Genomic DNA, 13,676 nt, shown 5'->3' on the forward strand with positions numbered 1-13,676 from the left:
AAGGAGGGAGCCATTCCCATTTACCAATGGACAAACGGGACTCAGAGATTCGGGAAGTGTTCACGTGTCCATAGCCACGATCACAGTTAGGACAATCTACCTCCTTCTGCCCTCTACATGGTAAACCCTATTCTCTAAGTTTTTCCTAATGTCCCTCCTCCTGGAAGTGCTGACTTAACTCTGGCAGTCTCTGTGCTCTGTTCCCACTTCTACATCATATTCCTGAGCATTTTATTATCTGCTTACATGATTGCCTTTCTGTAAATAACTTCGATATGGGGGGGGGACCTCAAAATCTTACTGCAAGGCAATGTTTGACCTCTGTAAGAAGCATGATAAACGCTTTTATAATCCCGAAGAGGTCGAGCGAAGTGAAGCAAATCTGTCTAGTTCCAAAGCTTTTCCTACGGCTGTGGGCTCTCTGGTCTGCGAAAACTAGACTCAAAAAGCTCGTAGTGAAAAGGAGGGTGAAGGGGGCCGAGGGGGCAGAAATGCCAAGCCTAAGCCTACTGGGATTGTCCACAATACCCCAAGGTCACACAGCTAATACATGGATGAGCAAGGTCCAAAACCCATCTCCTAGAACCCTGATCAGACCAACTTCCAGTGCTACACGAAACCTGTCCTAGGAAATCGTAGCTTAAGTCACTGAGCCCACGGCGGCCTTTGATTGCCTCAGTTTCTCTCAGCGCGCTCGCGCCGGGGCTCCCGGCAAAGTTCGGTTCCCCCTCCCCGGGCCTCCGGGGCGTAGCAGAGGACGTCGGCATCATCGCTCACCAGCACGGCCAGACTGTCCAGGTCCACCGACGGGAGCCCCCAGCCCCCGGACCAGCAGAATAGCTCCATGGGCGCCGCCATCTTGCACACCCTCTGACCCGGAAGCACCTCCCCGTAAGTGCCCGCCTTCCCCGGCCGGGAGCCGCCCCCGGCCGCCGTCTCTTTGGCCACGGGGGGTTGGGGTTGGGGGGGCGCCCCTGGGGAGGCGCTGGTTTTCGCGGCCTGAGCGGCGGCGGCGGCGGCGCTGCCGGAGGTGGGGCCTCGGACCTCGGAGGCGCGCGGCCGCGGGCTCATCCTGAGGCGGCCCCGGCCGGGGTACAGGGCTGCCATCCAGGCGCGCCGGGGAGAGTCGCGGCGCCAGTGCCGAGAGCAGCCGCGAACCGCCGCCGACGCGGAGGGCTTGGGCGAGGGGCATCTGGTGCGGCTGGTCTGGCCCTGGGGGCACTTGTCAAACTTCACGTGGCCCCGGCAGCCCCGGGCCCCCTCGGCTCTCGGCCCCGAGCGGAGGTTGCGGGGGGGTCCCCCGAGCCGCATGTTTTCCACAGCGCGTTATGTTTGGAGCGGACCTCGCGCCGCCTGTCGCCATGGAAACAAAACAGGGGCGGTGGCGGCGCCGCCGCGGAGGCCCGGCGGGGGCCCGAGTGGGGGCAGGGGAGGTGCGGCTCGCGGGCTGCGGCCTTCGTGCCGAGACGTCCTGGTCTCCCCCCCCCCCCCCCCCCGCCCCGAAGCTCCCCTCCGGGTCACCCCGGGCAAGGCCTTCCCGCGGCACCCCGTGTTCACCGACCCCCGTCCTCGCCCCAGCCCTGGTTTTCTGCTCCAGCCCCTGGTGCGGTTTTCCCTTTTCCTGGTTCCTTCATGTCGACCTCACTGACCAGTTCCCGACGCACGCTTCCAGACTTCCATTCCTCCCAAGAACCGGAGAAAATGGAGGAATGGGCACATGTCAGGGACCCAACACACCGAAATAAAAAGTATTTGCCGTGCCACAGCGATAAGCCTCATGTCATGGGCATCCTCTGGGTACTGCAGCAAGCTAGCGGCGGCCAAGTCCCTTGCTATCCTTTTGCGTCAACTGCCTAGAAAGCCCATGGCAGGGGTTTCTGCCTTCTCCGAGCGCGGCTTCCGGAGAACAGTAGCATTTGGTAGCGCTTTAAGTTGAAAGCCCCCAAGAACCAGATGTCAGAGTCAAGGGAGGCATCTGGGAGAGAGGACAGTTATGGAGGAGCAGGAGGCAGGGAAGGCTCCAGGACTCCCCGTGCCCCTGGTTCCTGGAGCTGGTGATGCCTCAGAGGTGATTGGCAGCTCTTTGTTTCAGCCCCCCCTTACCCGCCTGCTGCCCCCCCCCCCAGCTCGCTCCTCAGTCCCTCCGCCCCCCTCCCGCTCCTGCTCTCCGCCTAGTCTTTTTCCCTCCCAGTCGCCTGCCTGCCAGGGTTAGTGAACCGGCTAAGCGGCATGGAGAAGCCGGAACTTTGGGGGGCCCTGGCTCTTCTCCTCTGCTCTTACGCATGTGCCAGTCAGGACCTTCAGGGTAAGCCTGCATCCATCCTCTTTGACATCTCTTTGTCTCCTTTCTTTTGCCCCCAGCCAAAGAGCAGGACCACATGTGGGTTTGAGGAGAGAGGGAGGAGTCCTGAAATTGGGTTGGAGAGAAAAGTTACACTCGGAAGAGTAAAGAGTTGGTGATAATGTGGGAGGAGTGGGCACCAGAGTGGTGGGTGAGTGCAGACTGACCCCGTGTCAGGCGTTGAGACCAGGGTGGACTCAGGATCTGGATGCCAGGACTGCATGACTAAGTGTCAGTGCATCAGCAGGACAGTCTGGGGAAGCAGCCTGATGGACGGTGGTTGCACTATGTGGGACCCTGGGCTTGGTCTCCCCTTTATCCTGGCGCTTGGCTACTAAAAGATAGGGGTTGGGGGTGGGGATTGAGCGCCTTGAGCTCTCCCGGAGGTCTGGTGGTGGGATGGGCCCATGGGCGGTGGAGCAGAGGTAGTTGGAGGAGATGACACAAAGATTCTTTACTGGCTGGAGGGGAAACCACAGATTGGCCAGGACACAGGAGGCAGAGGCAGAGGCTCTGGGTCCTACACTCCCAGGAGAGGTGTTGGAGGGGGGGCGCTAGACAGGGGTGGGAGGGTCAGGGCCCTTTGCAGACAGCTGTTCTTATCTAGACACATGTGATGAGCCCCTAGGACGGGAGGATCGGCACCACGGGTGGAAGTGAGCTAAACCCAGCTGTCGAGACAAGCCACCTCTGGTTTCTGAGCTGTGGGCACCAGGTGCCACTCCAGTCTCTGCTCAGCAATGTCTCCCTTGCGCCACCTGGTGGGACATACGAAGTTTGTGGGGTAGCTTTGGTATTTCTAAGTGGGCTCTAAGCCTATAGGTTCCAAGGTTTTGAAAGCAGCAGGAAGCGCTGGGAGGGAGGAATTGTCTCTGTTCCCCGTTAACAAAAAGGGTTGAGGGGGTCTTGTAGCCTGCTCTGTGTAGCTGAGGCTGGCTGCTAGCTTGAGGTAGCCCTCTCAGCCTCTCAGATTACAGGCACGTACCACCACCCCGAGTGAGTTTTGAGGAGGTCATTTAGGCTTCCCAAGGCAGATGGAGGATAAACTGGGATGCCTCACCCCCGAGGGCTCAAGATGGAGGGCACAACCAAGAAAAAAAAAAAAAGCCCTTGGGAGGCAGAGGCAGGCGGATCTTTGTGAGTTCGAGGCCAGCCTGGTCTACAGAGCGAGATCCAGGAAAGGCGCAAAGCTACACAGAGAAACTCTGTCTCAAAAAACAAAAAACAAAAAAAACCAACCAAACAAAAAAAAGAGGGCAGGCCTTCACACTAACTCCCTTCTTTGATTTCGATAATCCCTACCTGGCCAGTAATTGATCTGCTGACTATGGGCGAGTCCCGGCAGATGGTAGCCGTGGCAGAGAAGATCCGGACAGCTTTACTCTCTGCTGGGGACATCTACCTCTTGTCCACATTCCGCCTCCCCCCAAAGCAAGGTGGTGTCCTCTTTGGTGTCTATTCTCGGCAAGACAACACACGATGGCTAGAGGCCTCTGTTGTGGGCAAGAGTAACAAAGGTGAATGGTGGGCATCTCCTCTCCTGAGTCAGTGGCCCCGAGCAGTCTCCCCCATCCCCACTCCCGGGTGCCTCTCCTGAGTCAGTGGCCCCCGAGCAGTCTCCCCCGTCCCCACTCCTGGGTGCCTCTCTCTTCTCCTTGACTTCTACTAGGGACACCTGGGAAGGAGGGACCCAGAGAGTTGGGTAAGGCCTGGTGTTTGTAGGGATGGATGGCAGGTTGTATGTTGGCACACTCACAGGGAGAGTGAGCCATCTCTGTGTCCCAACAGTAGTAGAGCCACTCGGACTTTGGTTAACGTTCAGTGGGTACAGATCTAGCTGTCACCTTGGGAGAGGATAGTTATCTGAGGCATTGAGAGTAAGGTCCTCATCTAAGGCCAATTCAAAAGCATTTATTGTGCACCTGTTACATACAAGGTGTTGAGAAATACATATACAACTTACGGGTTAGCCTTAAAAGATGTGGCATCAGCCAGGCGTTGGTGGCGCATGCCTTTAATTCTAGCACTCAGGAGGCAGAGGGAGGTGGGTCTCTGTGAGTTCGAGGCCAGCCTGATCTACAAAGCAAGTTCCAGGACAGCCAGAGCTATAGAGAAACCCTGCTTCAAAAAGAAAAAAGGGGCCGGGCGGTGGTGACGCACGCCTTTAATCCCAGCACTCGGGAGGCAGAGCCAGGCGGATCTCTGTGAGTTCGAGGCCAGCCTGGGCTACCAAGTGAGTTCCAGGAAAGGCACAAAGCTACACAGAGAAACCCTGTCTCGAAAAACCAAAAAAAAAAAAAAAAAAGAAAAAGAAAAAGAAAAAGAAAAAAGGGAGAGAGGAGAGAGGGAGATGTGATATCTAGCTGAGCTATGGTGGTGCACGCCTTTAGTCCCAGCACTCAGGAGGCAGAGGCAGGTGGATCTCTGAGTTCAAGGCCAGCCTAGGGTAAAGAGTGAGTTCCAGGGCTACACAAAGAAACCCTGTCTCCAAAAACAAACAACCAAACAGAGACAGACAGACAGCGGGTGGGGGAGGTGGTATCTAGAAATGATCCAAGTCAACTGGGACATGGGATGGGGGCTGGCACCCACACTGACCTCCACTCCTGGGCAGTACTGGTGCGGTACCAGCGGGAAGATGGAAAAGTCCACGCAGTGAACCTACAGCAAGCAGGCCTGGCTGACGGGCGCACACACACGGCTCTCCTGCGGCTCCGAGGACCGTCCCGGCCCAGCCCCGGCCTGCAGCTGTACGTGGACTGTAAACTGGGCGACCAACACGCGGGCCTCCCAGCACTGGCCCCCATCCCTCCAGCGGAGGTCAGCGGCCTGGAGATTAGAACTGGACAGAAGGCTTATCTGCGGATGCAGGTGAGGGGCGGAGCCTCTGGTCTGGGGAAGGCGGTCTGTAACCGGGAGCTGCTAGACACCCCCTCCCTACTTGCTGACCCTTAGGGCTTTGTGGAGTCGATGAAAATTATCGTAGGTGGATCCATGGCTCGGGTAGGAGCCCTGAGTGAATGTCCGTTCCAAGGAGACGAGTCCATTCACAGTGCAGGTAACGGACCCCTACCCTTTCTCCTTCTGCCCACGTAATACCCATTCCTTTATCGTGCCCATTCCTGAGGCTTTTGGCCCTGTAACTCCAAATCTTTCATCCCTGACTTCATGACCTCATGTGGAGGAGGTGTGGATCAGAAAAATAAAACCATCTAGCAGGCCCGTGACTCTGAGGAACTCTGGGGGTGAGGGAGTAACATGACAGCCGATGTGCTTGTCTCAAGGTGTATGTAGTCCCTCTTGGCCCCTGTCACCTACCAGTGGGCAGTGGGCGGCACCTCCAGCCAAGCAGGGCCTCTCACCCTGCTCTCTGACAAGGATGCTCAGAGGCTCTTACCTAAGCAAACACCCACTTCTCCCAGAGGCTTCCAAGGGTTCTTCAAGTGGCAGCTTGGGGAAAGGGGTTTGAAATGGAATGTACTAGGGCCCTGGCCCTGCCTTGGATGGCTTCTCGCTTGGAGTCCTCCTGCTACGGACCACGCCTGGGATCCAAGATTGGGGTTTTTGACTCCCTTTGAGGCAATGCCTAGGTGGCCTTTAGCCCAGCGGAAAGGGCTGTGCTCGCTGAGTACAGGGCCGTGGGAAGAGTGTTTGTCTGCTGTGCGTGAGGCTGTGTGGTGTAGCACCTCTGCAACACTTCCTCAGAGGTTTCACTCCCGTCCCTACCCCAGACCCTTCCTCTCCCCACCCCAACCCCGCCCCCCTCCTCAGCGGCTCACCCCTGACTGCTTTTACTTCTCCTCTAGTGACCAGTGCGCTGCAATCCATTTTAGGTGAGCGAGCCACAGAGAGGTGGTTGAGGCGAGGGTGGGCCTCTGTCCTGGGTGGGGTTTAAAGGTGTGGTGTGGACTTTGGGGGCAAGAGCTGGCTTACGGCCCAAAGAGGGCCCAGAGTGGCCCCCCAGTTCTGAGTCTCTCCGTACCCTGGACCTTGACAGGGGAGCAGACCAAGGCACTGGTCACCCAGCTCACCCTCTTCAATCAGATCCTAGTGGAGCTCCGGGATGACATCCGAGACCAGGTTTGGGTGGGGCCACCCAGGGAAGCTACTGATTCTGGGGTGGGGTGGCAGGTGCGGAGAGCTGACTACCACTCACTCACCAGGTGAAGGAGATGTCCCTCATCCGGAACACCATCATGGAGTGTCAGGTGTGCGGTGAGTGGGAGAGTGGAAGGGGGCTCCAGACGGCCCTGCTGTGCTCCCCGGTCTGTGGCTTCTCCTTCCTGGAGACCTGAGCAGGGACCCTAGAGGGTGCCTCTGACTGTATTCACCTCCCAGGTTTCCACGAGCAGCGTTCCCACTGCAGCCCCAACCCCTGCTTCAGAGGTGTGGACTGCATGGAAGTGTACGAGTACCCAGGCTACCGCTGCGGGCCCTGCCCCCCTGGCCTGCAGGGCAATGGCACCCACTGCGACGACATCAACGAGGTGAGGGGTGAGGAGCCCTCGGGGTACAAAAAGTTGGGTTAGAGTTGTGCAGAGGCAGAGGGGTTTAGGGGAGGTCGAGACCAGCCACGCCAGGCTGGAGGAAGAGGGCACAGGCTAGACGGGAAGGGGACAGCGAAGGAGCTGCTGGAGAGGTAGGGACGTCTGAGATGGCCAGCCAGGGGAAAAGGAGCACCATGAGGTTGGGCTGGGAGAGCTGCAGAAGGGCTACTAGGAGCGACGCTTCTAGAATCACACGTGGTTGCCTCACTCTCCCGGGACGATGCCTGACTTCTGCCTTCTCTTTTGGTCCCCAGTGTGCTCACTCTGACCCCTGTTTCCCGGGCTCCAGCTGCATCAACACCATGCCTGGCTTCCACTGTGAGGCCTGCCCTCAAGGGTACAAGGGCACCCGAGTGTCCGGTGTAGGCATCGACTACGCTCGGGCCAGTAAACAGGTCAGATCGTGTAGTCTGGGTGGCTTTGTGATCAATGAGACGAGGCTGTCCCACATCAGCTCTGGCTTTGGGCCTAAACACGCCAGTTTAGACCCACAAAGCCCCGTCGTACTGACGTCTGTATCTGTGAGACCAGCCTCAACTCTGTCCTTTTAGGTCTGTACTGACATCGATGAATGTAATGATGGTAACAATGGAGGTTGTGATCCAAATTCCATCTGCACCAACACGGTGGTGAGCCGAACGCCCCGCCCCGGCATGACTGGGGAAGGGGAACCACGTAACCCCCTCTTCACATTTCCTGTTTCTTCCTGCTCTGCTTGGGCGCTACTCCAGTGTTCCCATGAACCTGGCTGAGATTTCCAGGGTCTGCCTTTTACTAGATGTGGCCTTTAGCAAGTTATTTAATCTTTCTGAACCTCGGCTTTCTCTGAAAAGTGGAGCTGTTATCTACCTTGAAAGAGAACCTAAAGGAGATATATATATATATAGATATATATATAGATACACACACACACACACACACACACACACACACACACACACACACACACGCACGCACACACACACACCCCTGATGTGGTTCTAAGTGCCTGTCTTATACTCCACAGGCAGAATGCGGTTAGTCCAGGGCTCAGGGTGAGTTCGTCCTTTCCTTCTAACTCTACCTCCCTACTCTTAGGGGTCATTCAAATGTGGTCCCTGCCGCCTGGGTTTCCTGGGAAACCAGAGCCAGGGCTGCCTCCCAGCAAGGACCTGCCACAGCCCAGCCCACAGCCCCTGCCATGTCCACGCTCACTGTCTCTTTGAACGCAATGGTGCAGTGTCTTGCCAGGTAATGTAGACCTAGAGCAGGAGGAAAAAGGAAAGGTTCTGGAGAAATGTGTAGTGTAGTGAAAATATACAGGGACTGACCTGCATGCCTTCATAGGAAAAAGAGAGAAGCCTGTGCCTGGGAACTGACCAGTGGAGAGAACAGAGCCCAGAGCAGGGAGAGCTGTGGGGCAGGACACAGTGATGCCAAGCCAGCCTGCTAACGCCTACTGTGTGCTTGCCCCTAGTGTAACGTGGGCTGGGCAGGGAACGGGAACGTGTGTGGGCCCGACACAGACATCGATGGTTATCCGGACCAGGCGCTTCCCTGCATGGATAACAACAAACACTGCAAACAGGTGCAGGGCCAAAGGCCAGCTGGAGGGGGGCTGGGGTGGCGCAGGCTGGCTCACACCAGAACCCACCCATCCTTTTCCTCCCTCTGAACCTCAGGACAATTGCCTTTTGACACCCAACTCTGGGCAAGAAGATGCTGACAACGATGGTGTAGGGGACCAGTGTGACGATGATGCCGACGGGGACGGCATCAAGAATGTTGAGGTATGGGGGACGGAGAGGTGGCTCAGTGGTTAGGAGCACGTGTTGCTCCTGCAGGATACCCGGGATCAGTTCCCAGCACCCCCATGATGGTTCACAACCATCTGTAGCTCCAGTTCCACTCCTGGCCTCCATAGGCACTGCATGAATGTGATGCACAGACAGGTATTCAGGCAAAACACTCATACACAGAAAATAAAAATGAATATTAAAAAAAAAAAAAAAGAATTTTGAGGTCGAGTTGCAACGGTGGCATGTGCTTGTAATCCCAGCACTTAGGAGACGGAGGCAGGGGGATCACTGCAAGATGGAGGTCAGCTACATTCTGGGCTACAGAATGAGACCCTGTCTCTCAAAACCAAACAAGGCCAGCGTGATGGCTCAGCAAAGGCACCTGCCACCAAGCCTAATGACCTGAGTTCGATCCCTGGAACCCACAGAGTGGGAAGAGAGAATTTCTTGCTACAGGTGTCCTCTGACTTCCATATAGGCACAGTGGTGCTTGTGTGCCACAGACATACACTAAATAAATAAGTACATGTAAGAAAAAAGGAAGAGGCGAGTGAAAATGAAATAGGGACCAGGCCAGGCACGGTGGTGCACGCCTTTAATCCCAGTACTCAAGAGGTGGAGGCAGGTGGGCACCTGTGAATTCAAGGCCAGCCTGGTCTACATAGGTGAGTTCCAGGCCAATAAAGGCTACATAGTGAGGCCTTGTCTCAAAACACACTAACAACAGAACAACCAAAACAACCACAACAACAAAAACCTCTCAAGTCAAAGGATGCCTGGCCTCTCTCAGTCCTGTGCTCTCTCCATGTTATAGTCTCTGTTGCTGAATCCCATTATCCTGTCTCTGCTTGGCCCTGGGCAATAAATTCCCCAGGAAAGTCTCTACAACATGAATTGTGGAGCCCTGTACCTGGTGTCTAGAAAAGATGGACCGTATGGAGGTTGGGTGGGGGGACAAAGGAAGTGTGGGGATTTCTGACCCTTCTCCTCCTCCTCTTTGCCCAGGACAATTGCCGACTGTTCCCCAACAAGGACCAGCAGAATTCAGACACAGACTCATTTGGAGATGCCTGTGACAACTGTCCCAATGTCCCCAACAATGACCAGAAGGACACAGATGGCAACGGGGAAGGAGATGCCTGTGACAACGATGTGGACGGGGACGGTGCAGGCCTGGGGCCGAGGGGACGGCTGGGAGACCCGTAGGGATGAGGCCAGGAGGCTGGAAGTCAGTGGCAGTTAGGGAAGTCAGCTTGGAGACCCGGGGCTGAGAACTTGAGGTGGTTAGACAAGATGTAAGCGAGCACATGGGTACAGGCAGGTTTCCTGATAAATCTCGGGGCTTCCACCAGCAGAGAAGGGCACTGCAGAGTTCCTAACGGCCCTGTCTCTCTAACGTCTCTCTAACATCTCTATCTACCAGGCATCCCCAACGGATTGGACAATTGCCCTAAAGTACCCAACCCACTTCAGACAGACCGGGACGAAGATGGAGTGGGAGACGCTTGTGACAGCTGTCCGGAAATGAGCAATCCTACCCAGGTACAGGGGAGTGTTGGGGGGTGAGGGAGGGTGGGGGTGCGGTGGGGGAGGCCCTTAAATAAGAGGTGAGATCACCCTCTCCGGAGTTCTCAGGAGATGGTGAGATCAGACCCCTCTCTCAGACAGATGCAGACAGCGACCTGGTGGGGGATGTCTGTGACACCAATGAGGACAGGTAGGGTCTGGGCCAAGAGAGCCAAGGTCTCCTCTGTGATGCAGCCTTAATTCACTGCCCCCACTAAGTAGGAGGTCAGTCTCACAGTCTACCCTCCACCCCTACCGCTGGATTTTCATCTCCTCTGGATAGTGGCGAGGGGACAAGGTTGGAGGGTAGGCAGGCCCCAGAAAGCCCACAGAAGATAAGGAAAAGATGGAACCTACATTTTCAGCTGGTATTTGTTGCCTTTTCTTCTGAGCAGTGATGGGGACGGGCATCAGGACACCAAGGACAACTGTCCCCAGCTGCCAAATAGCTCCCAGTTGGACTCAGACAACGATGGACTTGGAGATGAATGTGACGGGGATGATGACAATGACGGTGTCCCAGACTATGTGCCTCCTGGGCCTGATAACTGTCGTCTGGTACCCAACCCTAATCAGAAAGACTCAGATGGTAAGGCTGGGGTCCCAGAGATGGTTAGATGGCACGGCTTCCCTCAGGCCTAACTGAAGGGAGTGAGGGATGGGAGGGTGGGGAGGGGTCAGGAATGGAAAATCCCAGTGGTGACAGTGGGCAGGGCCTGAGTACCTAGCCTCACTCCACCCAGGCAACGGTGTTGGTGATGTGTGTGAGGATGACTTTGACAATGATGCAGTGGTTGACCCTCTGGATGTGTGTCCGGAAAGTGCAGAAGTTACCCTCACAGATTTCCGGGCCTATCAGACTGTGGTTCTGGATCCTGAGGGTGATGCTCAGATTGATCCAAACTGGGTAGTGCTCAATCAGGTATGCGGGGCAGTGGGCTGGGCAGGTGCTGTCGGACCAGACCACCTATTGGTACCTGGGTGGCATTGTGCACCTGGATCAGGGCCTTTTTGTTTGTTTGTTTGTTTTTTGTTTTCTTTCTTTCTTTCCTCAACAACCCCAGGGCATGGAAATTGTTCAGACTATGAACAGTGACCCAGGTCTTGCAGTTGGTATGTAAGGGACATCCAACCCAGTAATCTCCAAAGGGAAGGCTCCTATAGAGGGTAGGGAAAGAGCCAGATGGGGAGGATGGGCGGGGCCTTACCGCAAGACTCTGGCCCTACATACAATAGGCATCTCTGCCCCCAATACTCACCCCACCATGGGCGACCAAGTAGCTTTAAATGGCCCTAACGTTTATCCCGCTGCCGCCCCAGGATACACAGCCTTCAATGGTGTGGACTTTGAAGGCACTTTCCACGTGAACACTGTCACTGATGATGACTACGCAGGTTTCCTCTTCAGTTACCAGGACAGTGGCCGCTTCTATGTGGTCATGTGGAAACAGACGGAGCAGACCTACTGGCAGGCCACACCTTTCCGAGCAGTGGCCCAACCAGGGCTGCAGCTCAAGGTATCCCAGCTGCCCAATTTCCCCAACCCACTGGCTTTGCTAAAGCTGTTTCTGTCCAACCTTAGGGGCCCCACTGCCTGACTAGGAAATTTCTTACCCAGACATGGTGTCTGGACATCAGCTGTGTGGGATTCCAGAGAATTCTCTGGATCCCTTTGACTCCCTTTCTCACCAGCTCTTCATCTTTTGTCTCTCCTCACCCTGGTCCTGTGGTTGACACACTGACTTTGTCAATAACTCCCAGGCAGTGACATCAATATCTGGCCCAGGTGAGCACCTCCGAAATGCTCTGTGGCACACCGGCCACACCCCTGATCAGGTACGACTGCTGTGGACTGATCCAAGAAATGTGGGTTGGCGTGACAAGACATCTTATAGATGGCAGCTACTCCACCGGCCCCAAGTTGGCTACATTCGGTATGGAAAGGGTTTGAGCCCTGGGGGAGGGGGTGGGGCGAGACCCAACCTCCTCTGCCCTCTCGCTAGCAGGGAGGGACTCAGTCACTGTGACCTTCCCTCTACTGAATGTCTTGGTGCCACGGGGGTTTGCAGACAGTTCCTTCCATTTCCCATCTCAGCACAGAGGAGGTGGTGTTGGGCACACCGTTCCTTTGCACCCAATTTCCCCTCTAAGTCCAGGTGTTGGGCCAGATGCCTTTCGGTTCTCTGGGAGCTTCTAGGCCCCAGGCAGTCTGTGGAAGAGCTCAGGGCTTCCAGCCCCTTAGGCGTGCAGAACTTGCTCCAGCAGCAGCTGACTTTGGAAAGAGACCATGGCTTACAGAAGAGCAGACTGAGGCCCGCAGTTTACCGGCCTCTCAGTTTGGCATTTTGTTCCCAACCCTGATCTTCCCCTCCTACAAGTGTCCCTAGTTGGTGAGAATGGCCTGAGAAGGGAAGGGACAGGGATCTGCCTAGGAGCTGGACTTCCTGTGGCCAAGAGCCTGGGGGCTGAGTTGGTTTCTCTTTAAGGTAGCTAGAGCGGTGGGGCGCCAGGGCAGAGGATAAAGGGGGGGTGTGGACTGGAGCCTGGGAAGCGGGTGACTTCACCCCAGCCTTTGTGCTCATTGTCATAGCAACCCAATCCTTGCTAGGAATGTGCTGGTGCTTTGAGATGCAAAAGGGGCCAGACAAAGAGCTAGGGGCCCAAGGCCTGAGAAAAAGCACCCCTCCCTCCCCTCGGCCTCCCTCCCCTCCCTCAGGACTAGTGTGCACAGGGTGGGGGGAGCGCACGAAACCCCAGGACATGGTGGCACCAGGCCCACCAACGACACCTCTATCCTGGACAGGGTGAAGCTCTATGAGGGTCCCCAGCTAGTGGCGGATTCTGGGGTGATCATTGATACGTCCATGCGAGGGGGGCGCCTCGGTGTATTCTGCTTCTCCCAAGAAAACATCATTTGGTCCAATCTCCAGTATCGATGTAACGGTGAGGCTTTAGAGGCTGAGAGCAGCTTGACCCATGCCCTGGGAAACCCTCATCCTCTGACGTGACTTATGTCCCCTCTTCAGACACAGTGCCTGAGGACTTTGAGCCATTCCGGAGGCAACTGCTCCAAGGAAGGGTGTGAGGAGGTGGCCACCGGATTCAGAATCCTGACTGGAGACCTTTGACCTTGGGCTCTGTTCTGGAGACCCTGGGGTCTCACCTACAGCCCCCTCAGCCTCACAGATGGTTCTCTGGTACCCCTCAGGGAGCTCAGCCCCGGAGGGGTAGTGACCCCATTGTGCAGGGGTTGGGGGACTTTCAAGGGGTATTACTCAGGTACTAACCCCAGGAGAGACATCAGCACATTGCCATAAAGTTTCAGTTATTTTCTAAGTCAGTGCAATTACTTATTTTAGGCCTTTTCTAGGACAGAAAGGAACCTGAGTGGTGAGAAAGGCTGGGAGCTGTAGGTTAGAGAGCTGAGGAGAGTTTGACTGAGTT

General features: G+C 56.0%; 2 protein-coding genes and 1 long non-coding RNA gene across 4 annotated transcripts in view; 1 reads left to right on the top strand and 2 right to left on the bottom strand.

The window, feature by feature from the left end:
* The window catches only part of Mtx1 (metaxin 1), a 6,217-nt gene extending 4,838 nt beyond the window's left edge, over nt 1-1,379 (bottom strand). The window contains exon 1 of the mRNA XM_059265656.1: nt 778-1,379. Coding sequence (XP_059121639.1) covers nt 778-1,311 — 534 coding nt within the window. The 5' untranslated portion in view covers nt 1,312-1,379. The remainder of the gene's footprint in view (nt 1-777) is intronic.
* Nucleotides 1,380-2,178: 799 nt separating this feature from the next.
* Nucleotides 2,179-13,568, top strand: Thbs3 (thrombospondin 3). 2 transcript variants are annotated; one of them, XM_059265658.1, is made up of 23 exons: nt 2,179-2,305; nt 3,652-3,858; nt 4,956-5,212; nt 5,297-5,399; nt 6,148-6,174; nt 6,339-6,421; nt 6,505-6,556; nt 6,680-6,828; nt 7,143-7,283; nt 7,440-7,517; nt 7,966-8,118; nt 8,345-8,455; nt 8,550-8,657; nt 9,672-9,831; nt 10,090-10,208; nt 10,331-10,383; nt 10,628-10,821; nt 10,976-11,154; nt 11,297-11,345; nt 11,553-11,749; nt 11,994-12,166; nt 13,036-13,175; nt 13,259-13,568. In XM_059265658.1, exons 1-23 carry the CDS (start codon nt 2,230-2,232, stop codon nt 13,315-13,317), a joined length of 2,868 nt encoding a protein of 955 aa, XP_059121641.1. In that variant the 5' UTR covers nt 2,179-2,229; the 3' UTR covers nt 13,318-13,568. The 2 variants fall into 2 exon arrangements, with proteins under 2 accessions (XP_059121641.1, XP_059121642.1); XM_059265659.1 differs by lacking the exon at nt 6,339-6,421 and having other exon boundaries at nt 6,505-6,549.
* LOC131913189 (uncharacterized) lies at nt 10,587-13,246 on the bottom strand. Its single transcript, XR_009379833.1, has 3 exons — nt 11,847-13,246; nt 11,492-11,661; nt 10,587-10,800 (listed from the first exon to the last, which is right to left on the bottom strand). It is a non-coding gene; the product is annotated as an uncharacterized LOC131913189 (long non-coding RNA).
* Nucleotides 13,569-13,676: the final 108 nt, after the last annotated feature.

This window comes from Peromyscus eremicus, chromosome 6 (genome assembly GCF_949786415.1).
Source record: "Peromyscus eremicus chromosome 6, PerEre_H2_v1, whole genome shotgun sequence".
Lineage (NCBI taxonomy): Eukaryota > Metazoa > Chordata > Mammalia > Rodentia > Cricetidae > Peromyscus > Peromyscus eremicus.